We start from the raw sequence: 24,144 nt of genomic DNA, 5'->3' as shown, positions 1-24,144 counted from the left end.
TGTGGTATGGAAGGTAGCAGCAGGAGGAGCCCAGGGGCGGCGGCAAGACCAGACAGAGGGAGGATGGAGAGAACCAACAGAGATTTGGAGGACCTGGAATGGAGAGGACTGGGAGTCTGGGTGAATATGGAGGAAGAGGAGACACCACAAAGGGCCACCGAGTCTCCTGCCTTGGACAACTAACAGAATAGCAGGGCTATTCACAGAGACCCAGACGCAGGAGGAGCAGGTGAGGCAGAGAGAGATGAATCTGAGCACACAGTTAAAGCCCTCGAGAGAAGGAAGACACTGAGCACCACGTGCCAGGCACTGGGTTGCCGGTGCCTTAGCTCACATACCCTGGCAGCAGTCCTCTGTTTGACATAAGAGGGAACTGAAGCAGGAAATTCTTAAGTAACTGGCCAAGGAGGGTTCAGAGCCAATAATGCATAGCCCAACGTGAAGCCTGGCTATGGGCTCTCTGGGCAGACGTGGCCACAGAGACACAATCTTTAGTTAGCGGTTGGCCAATGGACACTAGTCAACTGATTAGACTTGACCCAGGACTGAAAGCCTGGAATGAGGGTCAGGAGCCCGTCCTCCCTCTGCTGGCTGCCTGGCTTTGGGCAAGTTGCAGCCCCTCCCTGGTCCCTCAGCTTCCCTCGAGGAGGGAGGCGTGATGTACAGCAGTTCTCACACTTGGAGGCAGCCAGAGAGCGTGTAGAAACACAGATTGCTGGGCTCCACCCGCAGAGGATCTGATTCAGTGGGTCTGGAGAAGGCCCAGGATTTCCTGATTCTAACCAGTGCCCAGGTGATGCTGAGGCTGCTGGTCTAGGGTGGAGGTGGGGAGAACAGCTGATCTAGATCGAGGGGTCCATTCAGATCTGTATCAACAATTCCGGTTTTCCAAAATTTCCAAGGTTTCCATGTAGTCATAAACAGAAGGTGCATGAGTGATGTGTCCATGGCAAACCAGAGCATAAGAGGATAGGCTCTCATTTTTAAAACAGAAAATTAATAGGGGCGCCTGTGTGGCTCAATTAAGCGTCCGACTCTTAGCTCAGGGCACGATCTCAAGATTGGGGAATTCAAGCCCTTCATCGGGCTCTGCGCTGACAACGTGGAGCCTGCTTTGGATTCTCTCTTTCCTCTCTCTGCCCCTACCCTGCTCGTGTTCTCTCTCAAAATGGATAAACTTAAAACAATTGTTTTCATAAAAAATTAATAGTAAATATACTTTTGTTTTTAGAAAAAAAACTTGCAGTCCATCTTTGTACAATCTAGATCTTTTAAAACCTTAAAATCTTCCAATATTATGAGTGCTTAAGAGATGGAAATACAGCTGATTTCACTCTGTGCTCTCATGGGTACCTCAACTTTTTTATCTGTGTGCGTATACACCGAACACACACACACACACACACACCCACACACACACTGTAGGTGACTTTGGTAATCAGAGAAAAACATACACAGAAGCTGTTTTTTCAAGAGCCTTCCAAGGCCATCCCTCGGTTGAAAAGCTCCAATCTGACTTTCCTTACAGAGAAAAATGCTCACTTGTGGAAAACCTCCAGTCTGCGTATCTGAGGATGAAACCACTTGTGTGGCCTGAGACGGCCAGCTCGCGGTTCTCGGGCGGGGGCAGCACGGAAGAGGAGAGGGCCAGAGAAATAAGGGATGAAGAAATCGAGACACAAAGCCCACTAAAGGAATTTCCTCGTTGTGGGGGGCGTGGGGGGGCTCCCACTCAGGTTCTGTTAGGCTTATGGCTCTACAGGAACTCAAAGGCCAAGATGACACCGTGGGCGCCTGGGAGGGAATCCCGTGTGCTCTGCATGTCCTCTAGTGTGCACGAGTCCAGGGTCACCTACGCTTCCATGCCACTTTGAAATTAACTTAGGAGGTGCACAGTTGCACGAACGTGTCGCCCACTTGTGACGCATCACATTTTGCAGACTAATTCTGCTCTACGTAGGCCCGTCACAGCATCCCCAGATGCTTCTCCTGTCAAGAGGGAGATCCGCTCTCTCTCCTTGGAAAGAGTTTCCGTGTATAAAAGCACACCTAGATGTGCACAGAGAAGATGCTTGGGTTATGGATCATTCCCCTCTATTGTTTTCCAGGTTTTCCAAAAATAATGTGCAATACATATTACTTTTATAAACAGAAAAAAGTGCACGTCTAAACAGGATCAGAAGAGCCAGTCATCTGTACAAAACACTCACCTGTCACTTGGGCCCTCACAGGTTCCAGCTGCTCCTTCTTATTTCTGCCAAATATGACATCCATCGCATGGGGCGCTGGGCGGTGGCGATGTGGACGGTGAGCAGACACTCCGATGTGTTCCAGGCAACTGCTCGGCTCCTCCTTTTCTCTTTCTGCTTTCCTGCAGCTTCCTTCGTTTACATCTCTTTTCCTCCAGATGCCACAAGAGGCTGGTGTCTCTTCGAACTGTACTGGCCTTACTTATCTTTGGTCAAAGGTCAAATTCCCCAGCCGGGAGTCCTGGTCAGTCTTTAACCATCTTACTCTAATCTCCAGCTCCCTCTCCAGCTCGGCTTCTGGCTTAAACAGGAAAAGCTAGGTTTTTTTGCTGGATTTAAATCGGTGGGATAATTGAGTGGGTGCATTCAGCATAGGTATGCAGCCTGAAATACCCCAACCCAGGAGGTGAACAAGATCAGAACAACAAGAGAAACAAACGATCAGGACACAGGACACCTGGGATTAAGGGAGCTGAGCGCATGTCAATCATGCGAATTCCTGCTGCACGTGGTGGGAACGTCTTTGGCAGAGAGAGGATTTTTGCTTTGTTTTGAATAAAGATCCTAAACCTCCCCTTCCTTAGAAAAAAAAAAATCATATGCAAAGAGCAACTTAATTTATTATATTTCTTTTTTGGAACAATAAACATAAGGAACCAAAAATGCTACTCAAGTACATTGGGGAATGGTTGAAAAAACAAATGTCAGTTCGACTTCTTGGTCTAACAGGAGGAAGAAACGATGCCTGAATGTGATTTCAGGGCTCCCCTGTATTTGTGCCTCTTGCCGTGATGCCCAAAATCCATACCCAAGTGGCCAGAATGTTGAGCGATGAGTTAATGGACTCCTCTCTACTCCTATTGCTTACAGAAAGGAGCAGCTATTTCCCCCCCGGGGTAGAGGAAGGCAGGGTGTGGTGCCTGCCTCCCCACGGCTGCTGAGGACAGTTCTTGCCAGGTCTGGGCTGAGACCACGTTCCTGCACTTCAGAGCCCAGTCGGGACAGCCTCCTGGTCTGGCTGTGCGCCCACCCCTGGCTGGGAGCTCCCGAGGGTCCGGCACCCGGCCTCCCTCCATACCCACTGAGGCAGGATCTCTGTGGGAAGCCCAGCTCTCACTCGGCTTACAAATGTCTCAGATGATTCTAATTCTCAGCAGGTGCTGAGGGGCCCTGGTCCAGGAGAAGAGGTGGCATATTTGAATTGTTAAGAGATTGACTCTTCCTTTTTCTAGGGGTCTGACTTATCCTCTCTGAGCCTCCATTTCCTTAAGTGTAAAATGGGGGTGCAATGATGTCAAAATCCCCAAGTGTTTGGACTCAAGGGCCTAGCAAAAGCACCTGGCCCCAAACAGCTCCCAGTCAGTTATTAGCCTTTCTTCCCCAACCACTCAGGAGGCAGTTCCCTTTGACCCACATTTTCCATTAAACCCCATTACTTGCCAGTTTATTCTCCTGTCTGGTCTAAACATGTGTATCCATGTCGGGGTTATTATTCTTAGGCTGTGAAAGCTGTGTCCTCATGGGGATTAAGTGAGAGTTTCTGGCATAAACTGTGGGCTCAGGAAAAAATGCACCTCCAGGGGCAGCTGCTCTGGTGCAGGGAGGGAAAAAAAAAAAAAATCAGAAGACCCTGTTGGGATCCCAGCCCTGCGATTAAAACCTGTGACTGTTGTGGGGCACCTGGGTGGCTCAGCCGGTTAAGGGGCCGACTTTGGCTCAGGTCATGATCTGGTGGTTTGCGGATTCGAGCCCCGCGTAGAGCTCTGGCTGACAGCCTGGAGCCTGGAGCCTGCTTCGGATTCTGTGTCTCCCTCTCTACCTGCCCCTCCCCTGCTCACAATGTCACTCTCTAAAAAGAATAAACATAGAAAAAAATTTTTTTAAAAACTGTGACTTGTCACCTGTCCCCTAGGAACCTCACTTTACTCTTTGAAACAGGATGGCAATACCTAGGTCGCAGGGTTTGTGGGGAGGACAATATTCAAATTATGGAGAAACATGGCTGTGCCTCCTTTTTTGTCCATTTCATATACCCATCAAAGCAATGGCTGCCACCCACCCAATGTGTTCTCAGAGTCAAGTGCTTTGCCAAGCACTCTACGTGCACTGGCTTGCTCCGACTTTATATAATCCTAGGAGATGGGTACTCTTAGCCTCATTCTAGAGATGCAAAAAGTCTGGAAAGAACCAGCTTTCCCTTAGGTCACATAGTGACTAGGAGACAATTAGGAAGCCAAGCCAGGCAGCCTGACTCCAAAGTACACACTTGGTGACAATTCCACACAGCACGGACACACGACAGATATTTGCTAGATTCCTGTTGAACGAAGCAATGGGTGGATGTGTCCATGGGTGGTGGACCTGAGAGGGCCAGTCATGGGTTGATTTCACTGCCTTGTTATTATAATAGTGAGGAGCTAAGTCCAGCTTTCTTTATTCAGCCCTGTACCCTGGGGGCAATTAGATGGCGAGGTCAGGATTTTTTGATATCGGGGATAATAAACTGATCGTAACAATGGATAATCTGTATTAGTTTTCTAGGGCTGCCATAACAAAGTCCTGCTGGACGGCTTGAAGAGCACACATTTGTTTTCTTACAATTCTAGAGGCTGGAAGTCCAGGACCCAGCTGTCAGCAGCACTGGTTTCTTCTGAGGCCTCTGTGCCTGGTGTGTCGATGGCCGTCTTTTCTCACCGTGTCCTCAGGTGGCTGTCTGTCTGGGCTCATGCATCCCTGGCTGTGTGTCCAAAATTCCTCCTAGGAGGACACCAGTCAGGGTAGAACAGGGCCCACCCTAATGGGCTCATTTTAACGTAGTCACCCCTAACAGGCTCTACCTGTGAACACAGCTACAGTCTGAGGTGCTGGGGCTCCAACATAGGCATCTTGAGGTGGGGGAGGGGAAGACACGATTCAGCCCATGATAATGTCATGAAGGTTCAATGAGTTAATAGAAGATGCTTTGGCTGGAAATAACAATATCTCTGGAAACCCTAAAGATGTGCATTTATCTCAGACATCAAGTCGTCTAGGGGTCCTGGGTGGCTGGGAAGTTCATCGGGACCCTCTGGCCAGGCACCCCTGTACCATCGTCAGGGGGTTGGCTTCCCATCCTTAGACTTGCTCAGTTTTGTTTATGAGCGACTGCCTTCACTCCAGGAATGGTGTCCCCCCACAACGAGGTGCCAAAACAGAGACACAAGGTGGGGAAAAGGAGGCATTTCCCTCTGACAGCTCTCTCTTTACGCTATGGAACAGATTTTTCTCTTCGTCTCATAGGCTCAGTGGTGTCACATGACCACCCCTAGACCAATTCCTGGCAAGGAGGAGCAGGTGTGCCCTGATTTTCTTAAATCCATCGGGAGTCCTCCCGGGCAGCACGTTGCCACCAGATTCACCCCAGGATTACATTAGCAAGGAACAAGGAAGGGATGGCTTGGGATAGATAAGCTGCAGTGTTGGCTCCAGGCAGTACGACGTTCATGCAGTCTCACATTCACTTATTCACACAGCACATATTTACTAAGCATCTACTGTGTGCTGCAAACACAGCAGCAAGCAAAGCAGGAAAATAATTCTGTGCCTTCTTTGAACTTACCCTGAACTTACGCCGAGTTCTGGGATTATAGAGGTGATTAATGAGACCCTTGTTCTTTTCTGTTGGGAGGCGGAGTCTTTGTGTCCCAAAGGTCATATATTTCCCAAAGGGGTTAGGGATTCCTGCCGTGGTTCACGGGACAGCTTCCATGTTGAACCTCCATCCTTCCTTTTTGTAAACAGAGATAACAAGCAGCAGCTGCTCTTTCTCAAGAAGCTTTGGCACTGCTCTGGACCCTTGGGAGCCTCAACCCTGCTTTCTAGGTCTTTGCTAATAAGGGGAGAGTGGGACACGAGACTCGTCGCCAGTGGGAGCCGTGTCCTCCAGCCTCTCATAAACACCATTCGCTGGATGCCTGACATGTGTCAAGTGCCATGCTAGGTGTCTGCTTAGCAGTATGTTATTTAATTCCCACACATCCCTGCAAGGGAGTCATTAACAGCCTTATTTTTACAGCCTCAGAGATGTGAAGGAACTTGATTCACGCACTAGGCAGTGTTAGTTCCTCCCCACTACACAGGAACGCTTACCACTTTCTGAAGTTGCTGGCTGAGGGACAGGAGTAGATATGAGAGCAAAAGTGGGTGTTCCACAGACCACTTTTAGAATGTATTTGCTGCCTTCAGATGGACTGAAAACTGGCCAGTGCGTAAGAGAGCAGGGCAGCGGTAACGTGGATGGGAGTAGCTCATCTTACACAAGAGTTTTGTTCATCTCCTGCTGTGTCACAAAGTGCTCCAAACCTTAGTGGCTTCCAATAACCACCACTGTCATTATCTCTCTGGGCTCAGTTCTGTGGGGGGATTGGGCTCTGCTGGGCAGTTTTCCTGCTTTTGCTGCTTGGCGTTCCTTACGTCGTTGCAGGTCTGCTGGTAGTTGACTGACACGCTAGGAGGGCTGGGTCTGGGCCTCTCCCCGTCTCCATGTGGTCTCAGGGTCTGTCCTTGACCCTCTCCATGGGATCTCTCCAGCAGGATAGCTGGACTTCTTCCATGGCAGCAAAAGCCTCCAAAAAAGGTTTCTAGAGAGGGGCACCGAGGTCGCTCAGTCGGTTGTGTCCGACTTTGGCTCAGGTCACGATCTCCCAGTTTGTGAGTTCAAGCCTTGCATCAGGCTCCCTGCTGTCAGCCTGTCAGCACAGACCCTGCTTCATATCCTCTGTCCCTCTCTTCCAACCCGTCCCCCACATGTGCTTTCCCCAAAATAAATGATAAAATTTTTTTTTTTAAAGTGTTGCGGGGGGGTGCCTGGGTAGCTCAGTCGGTTAAGTGTCCGACTTCGGCTCAGGTCATGATCTCATGGCTTGTGAGTTCGAGCCCCATGTCAGGCTCTGTGCTGACAGCTCAGAGCCTGGAGCCTGTTTCGGATTCTGTGTCTCCCTCTCTCTGCCCCTCCCCTGTTCACACTCTGTCTCTGTCTCTTTCAAAAATAAATAAACATAAAAAAAAATTTTTTTTTAATGTTTCAGGGCACTGGGTGGCTCAGTCAGTTAAGCTTCTGACTTCAGCTCAGGTCACAATCCTGCAGTTCATGCGTTTGAGTCCCGTGTCAGGCTCTGTGCCAACAGCTCAGAGCCTGGAACCTGCTTTGGATTCTGTCTCTCTCTCTCAAAAATAAATAAACATTAAAAAAAATTTTAAATAAGTGCTTCAAGAGAAAGGAAGCAGAGACTACCAGTCTCCTATAAGGGTGAACCCAGGACTGGCATAGTTTCACTGCCTGCTATTGGTGAGCACAGATCCTGGACTAGGTGAGAGTGTGAATACGGTGTCTAGATGGTGTGGTCCCTTGCTGGGCCACCCTTGGCCCTAACAACCCAACAGACCCGTCTGCATTGGAGCCGCAGCTCTTGTGCTTACCAGCAGAGTGTCTGAGCCGCTTGCTTAAATCTCAGACCCTCAGTGGCCTGATCTTGAAAATAGGAATTATAATACCTATCTTGCCAGGTGGCTGCAAAGTTTAAACTGTAAAGACTCCGATCATGTCCGTCGTGGTGCTCAGAATAGTTCCTTGCTTTTCTTTTCTTGGGAAAGAGAAAAATTGGAAAGATCAGGTAATCTGATAATCAGAAATATCAATCTTTTTGACCGGTGATGACGCACACATCTCTGGCCTGCCAGTGAAGGAGAAGAGACGTCTGTAACCTAGTCTAGGATCTTGAGTGGGTTCTAGTCTGGCTGTGAAGACACATACACAGTAAGTAACAGCTAGGTGCCCGTTACGGCTGCTCTAGAAGAGGCATGGGTAGGAAGTATCATGGGACTCCGAGGAAGGAAAGTTTGCTCAGGCTGGGGAAGGCTGGGAAAGAAGGCTTCCCGGAGGATGGGTGCCCAGCGGAGCCCTTGAGAGTGGGACGTGTTTGTAGGCAATGAGGAGGACCAGTGTGAAAGACGGCATGGAGCTGGACAGTTCTAGTGGGGGGACAGTGAGGAGGACAGGCTGGCTCCACCAGGGACACCGAGAGAAATAATGATCTTTATAGGTGCCACTTATTGAGGGCTCCCCAGTGCCAGATACTCTTCTAAGCCTTTGGCACAGGGGAACACACATCCTCCTCACAATACCCCCGAGTGTGGGTATTCAGCCCATTTTACAGACAATGAAAGCGACACGCAGAAGAGTTAACTCACCAGCACCCCGGAGCTGAGCTTCGAACCCAAGCTGCTTGGCCCCCCGAGGCCATACTTGCAATCACGGTTGGTCTCCACTACTGCCAAGATGGGAGCGGAAAGTGGTTCAGGGGTTGGATCGCACGGGGATGTAAGAATTTGGGCTTCATACCGTGGACAGTGATCTCTCAGTCAAGAGACCGTGTGCAATGAAGGCATTAACGTGGGAGCTTAGCTGTGCTGTCCAGCACAGTAGCCACTCGGAGCACGTGGCTGTGAATTTAAATACCAATTAATTACAATGAAATTAAATTCCTCGCTCATCCTACCACATTTCGAAGGTTCCAGAGACACACGTGGCTAGTGGCTACCATACTGGTATGTGCAGACAGAACATCTCCATCACCAGGGAAAGTTCTACTGAGTGCTGAGCTATAGCAGGAGAGTTGCTAAGATGGCATGTGTATATGACCGAGGTGGACAGAAGCAGCGATGGCTGCGTGACGGGCCAGCGTAGAGGGTACAAGTGTCGGAGGAGTCCATGGTTGGCAGGATAAAAATGCGAATCAGCCCATGTGTTTGTTCATTCGCTCATTCGTTCACCTGTTCCTCAAATACGGAATGCCACCCATCCAACGGGAGCAGTGGGACATCCCAGGTGACACAGGAAGATCCTCCAGGGCCGAGGGGCATGATGAAGAGAGGCGATGTCCACGCTTCCTGAAAACAGTGATGCTGAGCCAGAAGCTTAAGGGTGGCTGGGAGCTGGCCAAGTAGAGAAGCCAGGCAGCACGCTCCTGGAAAGGGGGCAGCCCCAGAGGTACCACACGGCATTCCATCCCACACGGCTCCAGATTATTAGAGGGGTGGGGCTATGGCAGGAGAGAAGCAGGAGGGGCAAGGAGGGGCCAGAGGAAGAGGGCATGCAGGAGAGGGAGAGGGGGGATGTCCACACACTTGGGGCCTGCAGGCTGGGGTTGCTGAGAGGGAAACAGGAAGACGCAGGGAGCCAGAGGGCAGCAGGGGATCCACGGAGGTGCTGCCCGGCAGGGCTTCGGCCCCAAGTCGGGTCAGGTATCTCCCGGGCTTCCTCCCAAGTCACACACGTTTGCACAAGTTGGCCATGCCACCTCCGGCAGCGATGCAGACCCTGTAGGACAGGATTCACTTCCAGACAGTGCATGGTATGCCCTCTGGAGGGTCTGAGATGCTCAGTGGGCAAGCAGGAAGGCTTCGTCTTGCCCCTTTCTTGGGGAGAAGGAGAGGCATTCGCTGATGTGCACCCCCTCATCTGTATTTTGCACAAGCTGTACCTTCTTTTTTTTTTTTTAATTAAAAAAAAAAAAATTTTTTTTTAATGCTTATTTATTTTTGAGACAGAGAGAGACAGAGCATGAACGGGGGAGGAGCAGAGAGAGAGGGAGACACAGAATCCGAAGCAGGCTCCAGGCTCTGGGCCATCAGCCCAGAGCCTGACACGGGGCTCGAACTCACGGACCGTGAGATCGTGACCTGACCTGAAGTCGGACACTCAACCGACTGAGCCACCCAGGTGCCCGACAAGCTGTACCTTCTAATGCTGCCACAAACCTGGCAGGTACTGTTACTATCCCTCCCCCACTTCCTTTTTTATCAAGGAAACAACTGACGCTCAGTGAGGTGGTGTCCCTGGGCCACAGGTCACACAACACGTAGCAGAGGTGAGGGATTTGAACGTGGGATCCTCTTCCCATATAATTTAGGGAAGAAGCATGGAAGAGAAGGCTACCTTTCCTGAGGCCACTTTCTCCATGGAATGTGTTGCATCCACAAACAGTCACATCCACAAACAGTCCACAAAGCAGTCATGAGGCGAAGAAGTAAAACCTGAATTCAGAAAGAAAAGTTGTGCTATTAAAAAAAAAAGCAACAACAGCAAAAAAAAACCCCAACAATCTTATTTTGCAATTCTGTATCTCCTATTACAAAGTTGCTGTCTAGAGTGACTTAATATTTCCCTTTTGGAGTTAATGTTATCATATATGAATTACTTTGCAGTTTTCTAATTAAGTTGGCTTCCAAATGGTGCCTTTAGTTAGCCAGGGTGAAAAACCGAGCAGATAAAGTGGAAATCTCCGGTGGCGGGTTTCCAGGGGACAGGCAAAGCCCCAGCACCGGGGGCAGCTGCCTCCCCAAGGGAGACGGGTCAGTGGTGAGATCCAGAACACCATGCTCTCCACGGCCCGTCCCGGAAGCAGGATGCAGGGAGTGGAGGGAGAACCGTGCTAGGATTCCTGGAGGGCACACTTCACCGCTGAAACCGAAGACCACAAATTACCCCATTAACACTGAGGAGGGTTCATTAATTCCACTAAGTCCTACAAGAGGCCAGAGACTAGCGTCCTGTTGGGTATTAGAGACAGAAAGACAGGAAGTCGTAACTCCGGGACTCCATGAACTGCCAGCCTAACAAGGAAGGAAGGAAGGCAAGCAATAATTATTATAATAATATGCCACGCTTGGGAGGTAGAAGGGACAGAGTGAAATGCAGAGGGCACTACTGGGAGAGAGGGGAGTGCCTTCTGACGCCGGAGCAGGAACACTTTAATTTTCCACCGTGTTGCACTCAGAGCCTGGTCAGTGAGGCTTCACGAAAATTCAATTTAAATAACAACCACCAGGTTAGAGTCTGGACCGTGGTCCTGATGTTTCTGCTTCCTAAATAATCTTTCAGATTGTTCCTCTTTCCTCCAGCCCCACCTCCCCAGCCACCATCCTCACTATTGCTCACCTCTTGGGAGCAGCCTCCTCACAGCCTCCCTGCCACAATCTACCCTCCCTGCTGCTACTAGGTGACCTGGCTGAAATGCAAGCCTGATATTGTCACTCTCCTGTTCCAAATCCAGAGTTTAGCACAGTGCCTGGCATGTAGTAGGTGCTCAACAGATATTTATTGAATGAATGAATGAATGAATGAATGAATGACACACAGCCTCATTGTGCTACATCATCATTGTATTGACTTGCTAAGGCTGCCATGACAAAAATACCACAACCTTGGTGGCTTACACAGTTCCGGAGGTCAGAAGTCAGAAATCAAAGCGTCTGCAGAGCCAGGAGTCTTCTGAAGTCTCTAGGGAAAACCCCTCCTGGCTTCTTCTAACTTCTGGTGGTTACCAGCAAGCCTTGATGTTCCCTGGCTCCAGGCTCTTCTTCTGTTGTCACATGGACGTCTCCCTCTGTGTCTGTCTCTGTGTTCAGCTTGCCTTTTTATAAGGACATCAGTCACTGGGTCTGGACCCACCTTAACCCCAGCATGCCCTCATCTTGATTAGATTTGCAAAGGCCCTATTTCCACGAAGAAGGCACATCCTCAAGCACCAAGGGGTAGGACTTCAACATGTCTTTTTGGAAAATGCAAATGAACCCACAAGAGCCATTCAGCAAAAGCAAGTTAAAAGTAGAAATTTAAGCTGAGGATAGCTCAGTCGGTAGAGCATCAGACTTTTACTCTGAGGGTCCAGGGTTCAAGTACCTGTTCACATGTTTGTGGCTTTGGGATGCTTGGATGGCTCAGTTGGTTAGGCATCCAACTCTTAGTTTTCGCTCAGGTCATGATCTCATGGTTCATGAGTTCCAGCCACATGTCTGACTCTGTGCTGACAACGTGAAGCTTGCTTGGGATTCTCCCTCTCCCCCTGTCCCAAGCTCATGTTCTCTCTCTCTCTAAACAAACAAACAAACAAACCTTAAGGAAATAAAAATAGAAATTTAAAAGGCTATCAATGGACTTAATTTTACAGCTAGGTTCTCATAGTTTCTCTCTCATTCTCTCTTGCTCTCTCTCTCTTTTTTTTTTTTTTTTTTTTTTTAGGGCTAAATACTCCTAAACAGTAGTAATGTGGAAGCAGATTAAACTCCTATGAGAACACAGAAGACACAGCATTTAATTCCTGGAGACCGTGAGGCAGCTTCAGAGAAGCTATTCTTGAAAAAAGGATACAGGTGTTCAGGCAAGCGCATAAGAAGAGGCACTTTTGTAAAGAAACAGCACATGCAAGACTGGTGTGACGAGCTAGGGCAGACCCAGGAGGGGGGGATAATGCTGGGGGTTGTAGTTTGTGCTGGTTCTGGGGGCACTGACAAGGATTTAGTATTATAAGGCCCCTCCCTGAGACGCCCCTTCTACCAGCTCTCCCCACCCCTACCTCCACCCCCACCCCTTTCTTCCCGGCTAATCTTTCAAGATCCAGGTCACCAGCCACCCTGGAGAAACCAACAACTTAGCATTTGAGAATAACACGGAGGACCCATCTACATACACATCTATAAAACCAAGAGAATACCACCCACCATCCCAACGAATGAGGTCATTATTATTTGCTCAGAGATGGTCCCCAGGCACAGAACTGAAATAATCAGGGAAGTATGCAAGATACAGCTCAGCTGTGTGAGCGTGTTTCTCGGGATTTTATCTGGCCGTCTGAGTCTTCAAGGGGGATCAGCGACACAAAAAACCAAGATAATTGATCTGGTTTCAATAGGCACTGAGTCCATAAGCAAGAATCATGCAGATGTTTGCGCCCTGTGGGCCCAGGCCTCCCAGTCTGGGGAAGAGACCTAAGGTTGGGCTCTCCCAGAAGCACACCCCGAGACAAGGATTCAAGTGCCAGTGGTTTATTTGGGAGGCGAATCCAGGAAATGCCAGCAAGGGCATGGGGAAGTGGAACAGGGAGGGAAGATGTTGACAGTGCATTATCAAGGCTGTTACATCATGGCCAACAGCAGCTCAGCCTGACTACTGGACTGTGAGATGGTGTGAGCATTCTTTAGAGTTATCTTGAGGGATCTGGGCGATGGACCCACCAACCCTGGCCAATCAAGGGTGAGAGTTTCTCCCAAGAGGCACAAACTGCCAGGCACTCCCATCCTGTCTCTTATGTGCAGGGAAAGGCAAGGAGTTACAGGTGCTCGTGTTTAGAAGCCTTACCTGGTAAGTGTGAGTGGTTAAGACGGGCCCTTGACAATGTCTGCTGCAACCCTCAGGAGTTAAGTCCGCTCAGGCTAAATGGCAAGTGCAAGAAGATGTTCATAGCAGTGTTGACTGAATTGCAAAACTGAACACATAACAAAGAGATGACAAAAACCACACAAAGCATCTAGCACTGTGGGAATGGTTTAGTAAATATCCATTCAGGGAAAGGAAGCCCAGCCCTCACCATGCCAATCCCAAAGCCATTTAACATCATGGAAAAGGCCTACCATCTAAAGTTAAGTAGGAAACTGTAATACGAACTAATTACATGCACGCTATGGTTGTGTCTGGGTAAACATCTATCTCCAAAGCAAGAAGCATTTAAAGGAAACGCAAAGAATGAAAATGCTTTGGGGTGAGGGAACCATGAGAATTCTTTTGCTATGTTGTCTTTTTAGTTGAATGGAGGGCAAAGATTCAATTCAATTTATGACCAATAAAAATACCAATTCATATAAAGCAATGTAGTCCCCCCCTCCCCTGCGCCTGTTTTCTGCATGCCTTCCCAAACAAATTGTTTCTCTTGAATTCTTGGCTCAGTTAGCTTCTGGAGGAACCCAAACTAAAAGAGATCCATTCCCAGCATTGGGGTGACTGAGCCACAGGGTGTGAACATCTTTATGGTTCTTTTCATGGACTCCAGGCCTCATTTAAACCAAATTTGCTCTCTGTTTTCATTTGCTGGTCCCGAAAATCAGGGTTTAGAGGCTTAGGCAGCTGGATCAGATCACTGGAAACAGGCTCGCACGGGTCCAGCCATGTCCCGCTTCCTTTCGTCACGTACACAGATTAGTTTAAGCCACATTGGGAGCTGACATCACCAAGATGAATTCTGTGCCCAGGAGTCTGCAATCCATCAGAACATAAAGACTGCAAAAGTAGAATTCAGCCTGCACATTTGCATTCATTATCAAATGTCTCCAAGCATGTTCCATGAGGGACATAAATTAAGCCTTTACCCAGGAGATACATTATCACTGCATGAGGGCTTCCACATAGTTTTCTAATAGAAGTCATTAGAAGCTTGGCCCCCAGAGATAAGAGACCAGTATTCTCTGTGCTGCCACCAGTGACTCAGCAATGACATCGAGTCCTACCCTGGGCTCTGTCTGGCAGGGCTACTCCAGAGGGCTTGGAAGGGCTTCTGGAGAAAGCGACAGGGGCCATGGGTCAGTCTCAGTGTTGGTTTGAAAACTGGTCTCTGGACACATAGAGCAGGGAGAGACCGAAGAAAAAGCAGATCACCCCAGGTTGGTAGGTGGCAGGTTTAATAAGCAAGAGAACTTAACACACAAGCCTTGTCTTGGGTGCTACAAGACAAGTAGATCTCTGTACTCGGTGGCCAAGTCTTAAAAGTTTATATAGGGGCTTTAACTGGGTTCAGTTATATATACTGTCCAGATGATTTCAACACCACATCACTATCTCAAGGCTGTGTCCTCGGGACAGCTTCTGGGAGCCAGGAAGGCAAACAGAATGCTCATTTCAAGGACAGGGCAGGGGTGAGGATCTTCTGATTGCCTGGGTCCCGTTCATGGGTCAACCAGCAGTCATAGCCTCTCAACCTCCCCCAACACACAAGGACGTGGAATATGGGACCAGGCTGGCAAATGTTCATTGAGTCCTACTGTGTGCCAGTCACGCGATGGACAGAGATTAAGAAATATTATCCCTTTCCTGCAAGAAACTCATAGAATAAAACAACCTAAATGTCCATCAACAGATGACTGGATAAGCAAATTGTAGTATATCTATACATGGGACATTATTTAGCTATAAAAAGGAATAAAGAGCTAATAATGCATGCTCCAACGTGGATGACCCTTGAAAACATTATACTGAGTGAAAGAAGCTAGACACAAAAGGCCACATATTGTACAATTCTATTTATATGAAATGCCCAGAATTTGTAAATCCATACAGACAGAAAATAGTGCTTGCCAAGGACTGAGGGAGAAGGGAATGGAGGGGGGAAAAAAGATGAATTATGTCAGAGCAGGTGAATAATTTAAAGCCAGATAATAGACACCTGGGGTTCTCTACAGTCTTTGGCCACTCTGCTGCAAGAAACTATTTGCCTAATACCTGTTTTGAAGGTTCTAGAGTCCCACCACATTGCAAACGTCCCTCTCCAGTTTCAAATCACTAACTTCTTATACAGACCCGTCATCCAGTATTGTGTTTTATTGTTAACAGTATAAACCATACCCTTGGCATCTCCCCTGTCCCAACCCAAATGGCCTATATAGATATATCTCCAAAGAGAAAGAGCTCCCAAGAGGAACTCTGGTGTTAGTAGTTAAAACAATTTTTCCCACCACTGATGGAACTTAGTAATTTTGTCAAACTCAGTTAACTTTGAAAGTTATCATGAACAACAAACATTCCTCAAACATTACTCGGCAAACAAGGAGCTAAGGTGGGGAATATATTAGTTATGGAAAACTCTTCATTGAACAGTTATTCTATAAACTTTTACTGAGGGCCAAAAAAGGAAGGGAGGGGTGAAGTAGTGGAATAATGATCTGTGCTACAAGATGGATGAACGTTGAAGACACTATGCTAACAGAGCCAGTCACAAAGACCACATATTATGTGATTCTGTTTATATGAAGCGTCCAGAGTAGGTAAATCCACAGAGCCAGGAAGGAGATTAGTGGTTGTCAGGAGCTGGCAGGAGGGAGGGCTGGGAGTGAATGCCAGCAGGTGAAGGGTTTCCTTTTGGGGTCATGAAAATTTTCTAAAATTGGTCATGATGAAGGTTGCACAACTTTGTGGATATACTACAAACCACTGACCTGGAAGTTTTAAATGGGTGGGTTGTATGGGATGTGAACCGTGTCTTAAGTGTTTATCAACAAAAAAAGAAAAATGAAACTCAGAGGAGAGAGGAATATTATGTGGGGCAAGTTCTACAAAATCCACAAAGGAACCGACCTTTGAGTAGAGTATCAAAGGTGGACAGGGCAGGACTGAGAGAAAAGGGCTCCTGGCAGAGGGAAGAACACAGGCACACAGAGATATGAAGCAAGGTTGCTAGCAGTGAACCAGGATAGTTAGAAAGAGCTGTGTGTGGGGCGCCTGGGTGGCGCAGTCGGTTAAGCGTCCGACTTCAGCCAGGTCACGATCTCACGGTCCGTGAGTTCGAGCCCCGCGTCAGGCTCTGGGCTGATGGCTCAGAGCCTGGAGCCTGTTTCCGATTCTGTGTCTCCCTCTCTCTCTGTCCCTCCCCCGTTCATGCTCTGTCTCTCTCTGTCCCAAAAAATAAAATAAACGTTGAAAAAAAAAAAAAAAAAAAAAAAAAAAGAGCTGTGTGTGACTTTGACCTAATGGGGGATGATGGGCCCATGAGATTTAAAAAAAAAAGTTTTTATTTTAGAGAGGTGGGGGGGGGAAAGGAGCAGAGGGTGTGCGCGCACGAGAGAGTGAGCGCCCAACACAGGGCTCAATCCCACCACCCTGGGATCATGACCTGAGCCGAAATCAAGAGTCAGATGCTCCATCAACTGAGCCACCAGGCACCCTGCCCTGAGATTTTTTTTAAAAAAGAATTTATTATTTTTGAACAAGTAAGATATTCACCACATGGTACAAGATAGAAAAGTTTCAAAAATGTGGCCAATGAAACAAAAGTCTTGCTCCTTCCTCTGTCTCCCACTCACCTAGCTCCCCCAACCCCTGACCCAAGCAATCACTACTGCCAGGCTCTCGTAAGACCTTTATGAGACACATTCAACACATACAAACAAATCTTCATAGATGTTTTTGTGCAAATAGGATTGGACCATTGGGGCACCTGGGTGGCTCGGTCAACTAAGCATCTCTTGGGATTCTCTCTGTCCTCTCTCTCTGCTCCTCCCCCTACTGACACACATGCGAGAGAGCTGGCTCGTGCTCTCTCTCTCTCTCAAAATAAGAAATTTTAAAAATTAAAAAAATAGGATTGGACCATCAACAATGTCTCATACTTTGCTTTTAATATTAGCAAAAATCTTAGATATCCTTCTAAATTTGTATATAAACAATTTCATCATGTGGGTATAGAGGACGTACCACATTTTGTTGACCACTTTCCTATCAATGAACATTTAGGTTGCTTCCAATTTTTCCTTCTTATAAAATTCTGCAATAAATAACTTTATATGTATGAGATTTTGTGCATGTATGAATTTATTTGTAGGTGAAATTCCTAGAAGTTGAACTGCTACATTATAGAGCTTGTACTTTTAAATTTTTGAGAGATGTTGGGATGCCTGGCTGCCTCAATCAGTAACGCATGTGAGTCTTGATTTCAGGGTTTTAAGTTAGAGCCCCACAGTGGCTATAGAGATTAGTTTTAAAAATATCAAAAAAATAATAAATAAAATTTTTATAGATATCGCCAAACTGCCCATAATGGAGGTTGTACCAATTTACACTCCCATGCAACGAGTGAGTCTGTTTCCCCACATTTGGGGAGTGTGTTTGGAAATACGGTCACTGGCCAATTCATACAGAGCCTTGTATACAAAGCTGAGAAGCTTGAACTCAATCCATAGACCATGGACACCCACTAGAGGGTTTAAGGCAGTGGGTGAGGATGGGCAGGTCTGAGGTTTTAAAAGCTTATTTTCATGATGATACTAAAACAATTTTGTAGGAAATCTGTACTCTCCAACAGGCATGAGTGGTAATGCGATGAAGCAGAGAGGGGGAGACATATCCATTAGGATTTAAGCCACGTTGGGAGAATGTGATTATCATGTGGGCACAGCTGTCGCTCTGGACAATAGGATTGCGGATGAGTGCTACTTGGTTCCTTGACCATCTCATCACTCCCACTTTCCTGCCATTTTTCTTTTATCACATACTTCTCACATGCTGATGGCTTCTCGTGAGACATGTGGCCCTCCAGGGTAATAACATCAAACCAATAGCAAGGAATTGTTATCAGAAGCTAACAGTTGGTCGAATGACAAGCAGACAGGTGAGATAGCGGCTTTATGTTTCTCTTGAAGACTGTTTTGCAAATTAATTGGATTTGGAACAGGCATTGAACAAAGAGCTGGGGAAAGCAAAAATGTAGACACATTCATCCTGAGCCTTTCGTCTCTTAAATAAGAGGTAGGAGCTATTATTGGATGCAAAGAGAGAAGGAAAGATCTCTGGCAGACAGCTGTGAGCCACAAGCATAAGAAGGACCTGAGCACCAGCTCCATCCAGATGCTCCAGTGGTGGTTCAAGGATGAATGCAGTGGGCTTGCTCCTCTTGGGGCTTGCTCTGAGGTTTAGGGCTGCAATCGCTAAGCCAGAAGAATCGCTAAGCAGCTTTTGCTCAAAGAGCCAAGTGGCTTTCAAAGACTCTTGCTATGAATTTGTGCCTCTCAGCCACACCTTCTATGGTGCCCAGAGCTGGTGCGAGGGGCAAGGGGGCCATTTGGTCTTTATTCGTGATGAGGACACCCAGAAGTTTCTGCAGAAGCATATCTCCCAGGACAGGGAATGGTGGATTGGACTTGTAGGAAACTTGGCTCGGAATGGAACCACAGAAGGTAGGTGCTGTGGAAGCCGTATTTCACAGGAAGCTGGTGGCCGTAATTCCCACCATTGCTTCTTAATCCGGAACCGCATGGAACAATGTAGTATATCCTACTTCTCATGGTAAGGACACCCTCCTCTTTTGTGGATCAAATGAAATGATTCATGTACAGTATCTAGCATGGAATCCGACACGTAGAGGACACTCTGGAAACGTTCATTTGTTTGAATGTGTCTAATAATAATATTAGCTATGGCTTCTTCAGTTCTTGCTAGAATAGTGCCCAGGACTATCCTTAGTACTGCTTGCCTGTTATCACCTCGAATCCCTACAATAACCAGTGAGATGATATTGTTGCTTCTGTTTTACAGATGAGGCAACGGAGTGTCAGGAAATAATTACTAAGCTATTTTCAAAGCACCTCCATGTGGCTTTCCCCATTTCTTATGAGAGTAAAGCAGGTTAAGAGCTTGGCACCACCCCATTCACATTCGATGGTCTCGTTTTAATGGTCCTCCTAGAAACCCTTACTTACCTTTGACTCTGTGAGGGCAACTTCCTCCAACCCCAGCACGGTCTGCTGAGTCTTCTATGCACCTGTAGGGCTTGTCCACACCTCTGTGAGGGTATTTTTGGCATGACTTTAAGTTTTTAGGTGTCTGTCTTCCTTCCTAGACAGTGAACTCCTCGAGGGAAAGAACCACATTCTGGCCACTTTTCTTTTCCCAGTGCCTGTACATAGCAGAGAATGGACAAATGAACATTTGTATTCAATTTTTGCACCTGTCCCACGAGGTATACATTGCTACTCGTATTTTATGGATGGGAAAATGAAGTCCAGGGGGAGAAAATGGTTAGCTCAAGAGAACACTGCGAGAGGACTTCCTCTTGAGTCAGCAGCCTGCCACATCACATTGTCCTGTTGAAGCCACTGGGTTTCAGAAATGCGTAACTTGGTCTGGGCTAAGCACTTAATACCAGAGTGGATGGAAAGGCTGAGAGAGCAGTTGGGAACGCTCATTTTAGGAAACTCATAGCCACTGGATTTGAATTCTAAAACTCATTTTCAGGCAATATCTATTGAATAGTTTCTTGATTTGTAGATGTAGCAATTGTGGATTTCTGTATATTGAACATCACTTCCTATACATTTAAAGGAGTTGTGTCTATTTGAAATCACCAAGGGATACCACATGGCTCATTTTACATAAAATGAGGCAGATCTGTGTAGGCTGACATGTAACAACCCCCCATATTTAATGTTATTTAAGAAGAAGCAGAGTGTCATGTGGAGTATGATGGCATTTGTGTAGATTTCAGGCACTCATAGTTGCTGATATAGGGATAAAACAGTCTGGAACAATTCACAAGACACATAAGAGTAATGGGACTAACCCATAGGTTGGGAGGGGGGTGATGTTTTCATTTTATGCCCCTTTTCACTCTAAAAATTTTTTAACCATTCATATGTATTTTAAAAAATGAATAAATACACTTTTGAGTCTTTAAATATTTGCTTTTTAGTGTTTTCCAGATTTCTAGTGTCCTTGAAATGCCTCTTTTTACACACACACACACACACACACACACACACACACACACACAACTTCTTCAAGAGTCACATCAGTGTGTTCATGGGGCTGAGGAGTTCTGGACATAAGGAAAATTTCCATTTTAAGTGAGTGTGCCCAAATATGTTTGACAAGGGCCCCTGCTGCTCTAAGGAACACCTTCAAATGTCCCGAGGCACACTTCTGTGTTCTTTTCTAGGTTATGGTAAGACAGAGCTACAAGCATCATGTCCTTAGTGAAACTATTTTGTCTGGGCTCCCTGACTTGGCGCCCCGGTTTCTAGGTTGAATTCTTACGTCTGGGTGTTGAAAGGTAACAGCTAGCAACGCCCCTTCGTTGGCACGGGAAAGAGAGGCCGTCAGCCTGTCGGTCTTAACCAGGCACCTCCTGTAGCACCAGGAGCTGAGCTGAGGCAAGCCCTGTGCATAAAAAGGGCCGGAGGAGCGTCTGTAAGTCCTGGTGCTTGTGTTCCCATCCCAGGGCTGGGGACCTGGCTGGACACCTCAAACGTGAGCTACAGCCACTGGCGCGGAGGGCAGGCCTCTCCTGCCCCCGACGCCTGTGGTTACATCGGGAGAGACGCTTCCTTTGGGTGGGTGGCCTCAGACAACTGCACGCAGCCGTCTGCCTTCATCTGCGAGTTTGGTGAGCCGGCCTCTGTTGTGGGGTCTCCCTCCTTCTGTCTCTCTGTGCCCCTCTATGTGTCTCTGCTTCTATCTCTTTCCAGGTGTCCCTGGGTCTCTCTCTCTGTCTCCACGTCTCCTTAAATGCCCGCCTGTCTCTGTGTCTGTGTTTGTGCCGCTCCATGTGTCTCTGTTTCTCTCTCTTTCCAGGTGTCCCTGGGTCTCTCTGTCTCCACGTCTCCTTAAATGCCCACCAGTCTCTGTGTCTGTGTTTATTTCATCTCCCCAGCTCACAACCCCGACTCCCTGTCCACTTACCTACCAGCCTCCCCTGCATCCCTCTTTTCCTCTCAGACACCTGCATCTGGGGGCAAATACCCAGCCCTACTTACTCTCCTTTCCAGTCTTCCTAAAAGGAGACATGGTCCCAGGAGGTTGGTCTCACTCACCCTTGACGCCTACCGCCCTGGCCGGCCGGGTCTGAGCCTCCGGGGCTCACCCTCCCTGACTCCTGAACGTCCCCGCACTCCGTTCTTGTGTCCTTTCCAGCTGCTGTCCATGGTTGACCCCCTTTGTGCCCTGGGAACTCCTCCCTGGGGACTCCGTGTAAGAGCCCCGGCATGAGTGACCCATGGCCCCACGATGGGTCCTGCTTGCCATGCAGGGACCCTGGCATAGGGGCCTGGTCTTGGAACTGAGCTACCCCATGTTCCCCTGACTTTCAAGCCAGGCTTAAGGGAAGCTTCCAGGCTTCCTGGGCTCAGCCCCTTCCGTATCCCCAAGCCCCTCAGTGAAGAACCCCAGCTCCTGGGGCCCATTCTGGATTTGGGCACTTACAGTCCCCCTGCCTCATTTCCCCCGTCTGGTTTTAAACAGGTACCATGTAGGGTTCACTTCTCCAGCCTGGCCGATTTTGGAAACTTGGAGCTTTGGGGACCTATGGGTCATACAACTTCCCTCTCTTTTTATCACAGCTCCCCAGTGCCTCGCCCCCTTGTGCACCCCAACTCAAGAGCCTGTCTCAGAATCTGTCAGCCCCGGGGCCTTGGAGCCACTGGTACAAGGTCACATCATGAACAGCCAACACGCACCAAGCAGCACTTCCAAGAACAGACTCGCGTGCGTTTATTCATAATAGAAGCGCCTCTGCTGTTTGAGGCGAGGCCTGTGATAAAGCTAAGAACAGTGGGGCTCAGAAAGGGTAAGCTCCTTGCCCAAGACCACACAGCTGGGAAGTGACCATGGTAAGACCTGAACCCAGGTTTGCCTGTGGTCAGAGAGAGACTGGCAGATGCTGGCTGCTGCCGGCTTTGGAAATGGAAGAAGGGGTCACAGTCCAACAACTGTAGCTCCTCTGGAAAAGGCTCGGGAGCAGACTGTCCCCTGGAGGCGCCAGAAGGAATGAAGTCCACACCTTGATACTAGCCCAGGAAGACCCACTTTGGACTTGTGACCTTTATAACTAGAGGATGATAGATTTGCACTGTTTTCAGCCATGAATTTGGTGGTAATTTGTACAGAGAGCAGCTGTAGGAAACTAACACAGATTTTGGGTCTCATCCTCTACCCTGTGGTGTTCCCACCAGGCAGATGGGCCGGAGTTTGGATCCAGAGTTTCCTTTCTGGCTGTGCTCACCTGAGCCAAGTCATTGTTTTCCAACAAATGTTCACTGAATGTAGACCACATGCCAGAAGCCGGGCTGGAGGCGGTGGGGTGGGGGAGGGTGTCTCGGCACAGCGGCCCCCCTGAGCCTGATGTTCCTACCGGGGAGGACAGTCGCCCAGCTTCTAGGATTGGTAGGAAGATGCACCCAAGTCACTCATTCATTCAACAGGTGCTTGTTTAGCATCTGTGACGAACCAGGCATTGGTTTCAGAAAAGACTCAAGTTGCCACTTACAGCTCTTACTCTGCATGTATGAACTCATGTAATCCTCTTAAAGACCCTGTGGGGGTGCAGTACGGACACTCCCCTGTGCTGAGGGGCGCAGAGAAGCTAAGGCATTTGCAGAGCACACAGCCAGTGTGTGGCTGGTGGCATCTGAGCCCAGGCAGTCTGGCTCCAGAGCCACTCCCACGCCCGCCCCCGTCTATTTCTCACTCCTGCCGGGTCCCTCCACCTCAGCCCTCACCTCCGACACCCTTCCCCTCCCCGTCAGCCAGGCACTTGCCCAACCGTGACCATGATTTCTCCCTAAGTGTCGCCTTCCCTTTGTCACAGGCGTTGGCCAGAGTCTGGCCTGTGACGGCCTCAATGCCACCATGCACTGTGGCTCAGGGGAAGTCATCCAGATCCAGGATGCCTTCTACGGGCGCCAAACTCCCCATTACTGCATCCAGGATGCTGCGCGGACCTCGGACCTGGAGGAGGGATGCGGCTGGCTCAGCGTCAAGGACGAAGTGGCAGGTAGGCCCCAAGGACAGCTCTGGCTGTGGGGGCAAGGCAGCTCATGGTGCCCCATGCCTAGCAAAGGGTTTTGGAAGGCTTGAACCATCTTCCCATCTGACCTTGGGCCTCCAACATTAGGAAAATGGGGCCGTCTCTGCCCACAGCACCATGCAGGGAAGCAAGGGGGCCAGGGCTCGCCTCCTCACCCAATGCCACACCCTCCCCTGTGGGCCAGGGGGGCATTCTGCTCCCCACTCCACTTGGTCACAAGAAACATTGCTTGCTTGCTTGCTTTTTTTTTTTTTAATGTTCATTTTATTTTTGAGAGAGAGAGAGAGAGATTGAGAATGAGCTGGGGAGGGGGAGAGAGAGGTGAACAGAGGATCCAAAGCAGGCTCTGCACTGACAGCAGAGAGTCCTATGTGGGGCTCAAACTTAAAAACCATCATGACCTGAGCCAAAGTTGGATGCTTAACCACCTGAGCCCCCAGGAACCCCACCTTCTTTATTAAAAAAAAAATTGTTTATTTCTTTATTTTTGAGAGAGACAGAATGTGTACGAATGAGCAGAG

The 24,144-nt window shown here is 48.4% G+C and overlaps 2 protein-coding genes and 2 long non-coding RNA genes across 14 annotated transcripts in view; 1 reads left to right on the top strand and 3 right to left on the bottom strand.

Moving 5' to 3' along the window:
- The window catches only part of BCO1 (beta-carotene oxygenase 1), a 41,738-nt gene extending 39,151 nt beyond the window's left edge, over positions 1-2,587 (bottom strand). The window contains exon 1 of one of the 2 annotated variants that reach the window (XM_058709717.1): positions 2,211-2,587. In XM_058709717.1, coding sequence (XP_058565700.1) covers positions 2,211-2,274 — 64 coding nt within the window. In that variant the 5' untranslated portion in view covers positions 2,275-2,587. The remainder of the gene's footprint in view (positions 1-2,210) is intronic. The other variant, XM_058709716.1, reaches the window with a different exon arrangement.
- A 3,434-nt stretch (positions 2,588-6,021) lies between these two features.
- Positions 6,022-10,263, bottom strand: LOC131500449 (uncharacterized). 2 transcript variants are annotated; one of them, XR_009256295.1, is made up of 4 exons: positions 10,027-10,263; positions 8,478-9,769; positions 7,707-7,870; positions 6,022-6,976 (listed from the first exon to the last, which is right to left on the bottom strand). It is a non-coding gene; the product is annotated as an uncharacterized LOC131500449 (long non-coding RNA). The 2 variants fall into 2 exon arrangements; XR_009256294.1 differs by having other exon boundaries at positions 6,022-7,870.
- A 27-nt stretch (positions 10,264-10,290) lies between these two features.
- LOC131500448 (uncharacterized) overlaps positions 10,291-24,144 on the bottom strand; it is a 126,980-nt gene continuing 113,126 nt past the window's right edge. For 7 of the 9 annotated variants that reach the window (XR_009256288.1, XR_009256287.1, XR_009256289.1 and 4 more), the window contains 3 exons: positions 19,524-19,720; positions 11,971-12,161; positions 10,291-10,322 (listed from right to left, as the gene is read on the bottom strand). This is a non-coding gene — a long non-coding RNA (uncharacterized LOC131500448). Of the gene's footprint in view, positions 10,323-11,970; positions 12,162-19,523; positions 19,721-20,621; positions 23,545-24,144 lie in introns of those variants that run through there. The other 2 variants (XR_009256291.1, XR_009256293.1) reach the window with 2 other exon arrangements.
- The window catches only part of LOC131500447 (polycystin-1-like protein 2), a 95,135-nt gene continuing 89,685 nt past the window's right edge, over positions 18,695-24,144 (top strand). The window contains exons 1-3 of the mRNA XM_058709710.1: positions 18,695-19,001; positions 21,041-21,205; positions 23,405-23,590. Coding sequence (XP_058565693.1) covers positions 18,695-19,001; positions 21,041-21,205; positions 23,405-23,590 — 658 coding nt within the window. The remainder of the gene's footprint in view (positions 19,002-21,040; positions 21,206-23,404; positions 23,591-24,144) is intronic.

The sequence above is a fragment of the Neofelis nebulosa genome, chromosome 17, assembly GCF_028018385.1.
Source record: "Neofelis nebulosa isolate mNeoNeb1 chromosome 17, mNeoNeb1.pri, whole genome shotgun sequence".
In the NCBI taxonomy this organism is placed as follows: Eukaryota; Metazoa; Chordata; class Mammalia; order Carnivora; family Felidae; genus Neofelis; species Neofelis nebulosa.
This window is presented reverse-complemented; position numbering and strand designations above follow the sequence as displayed.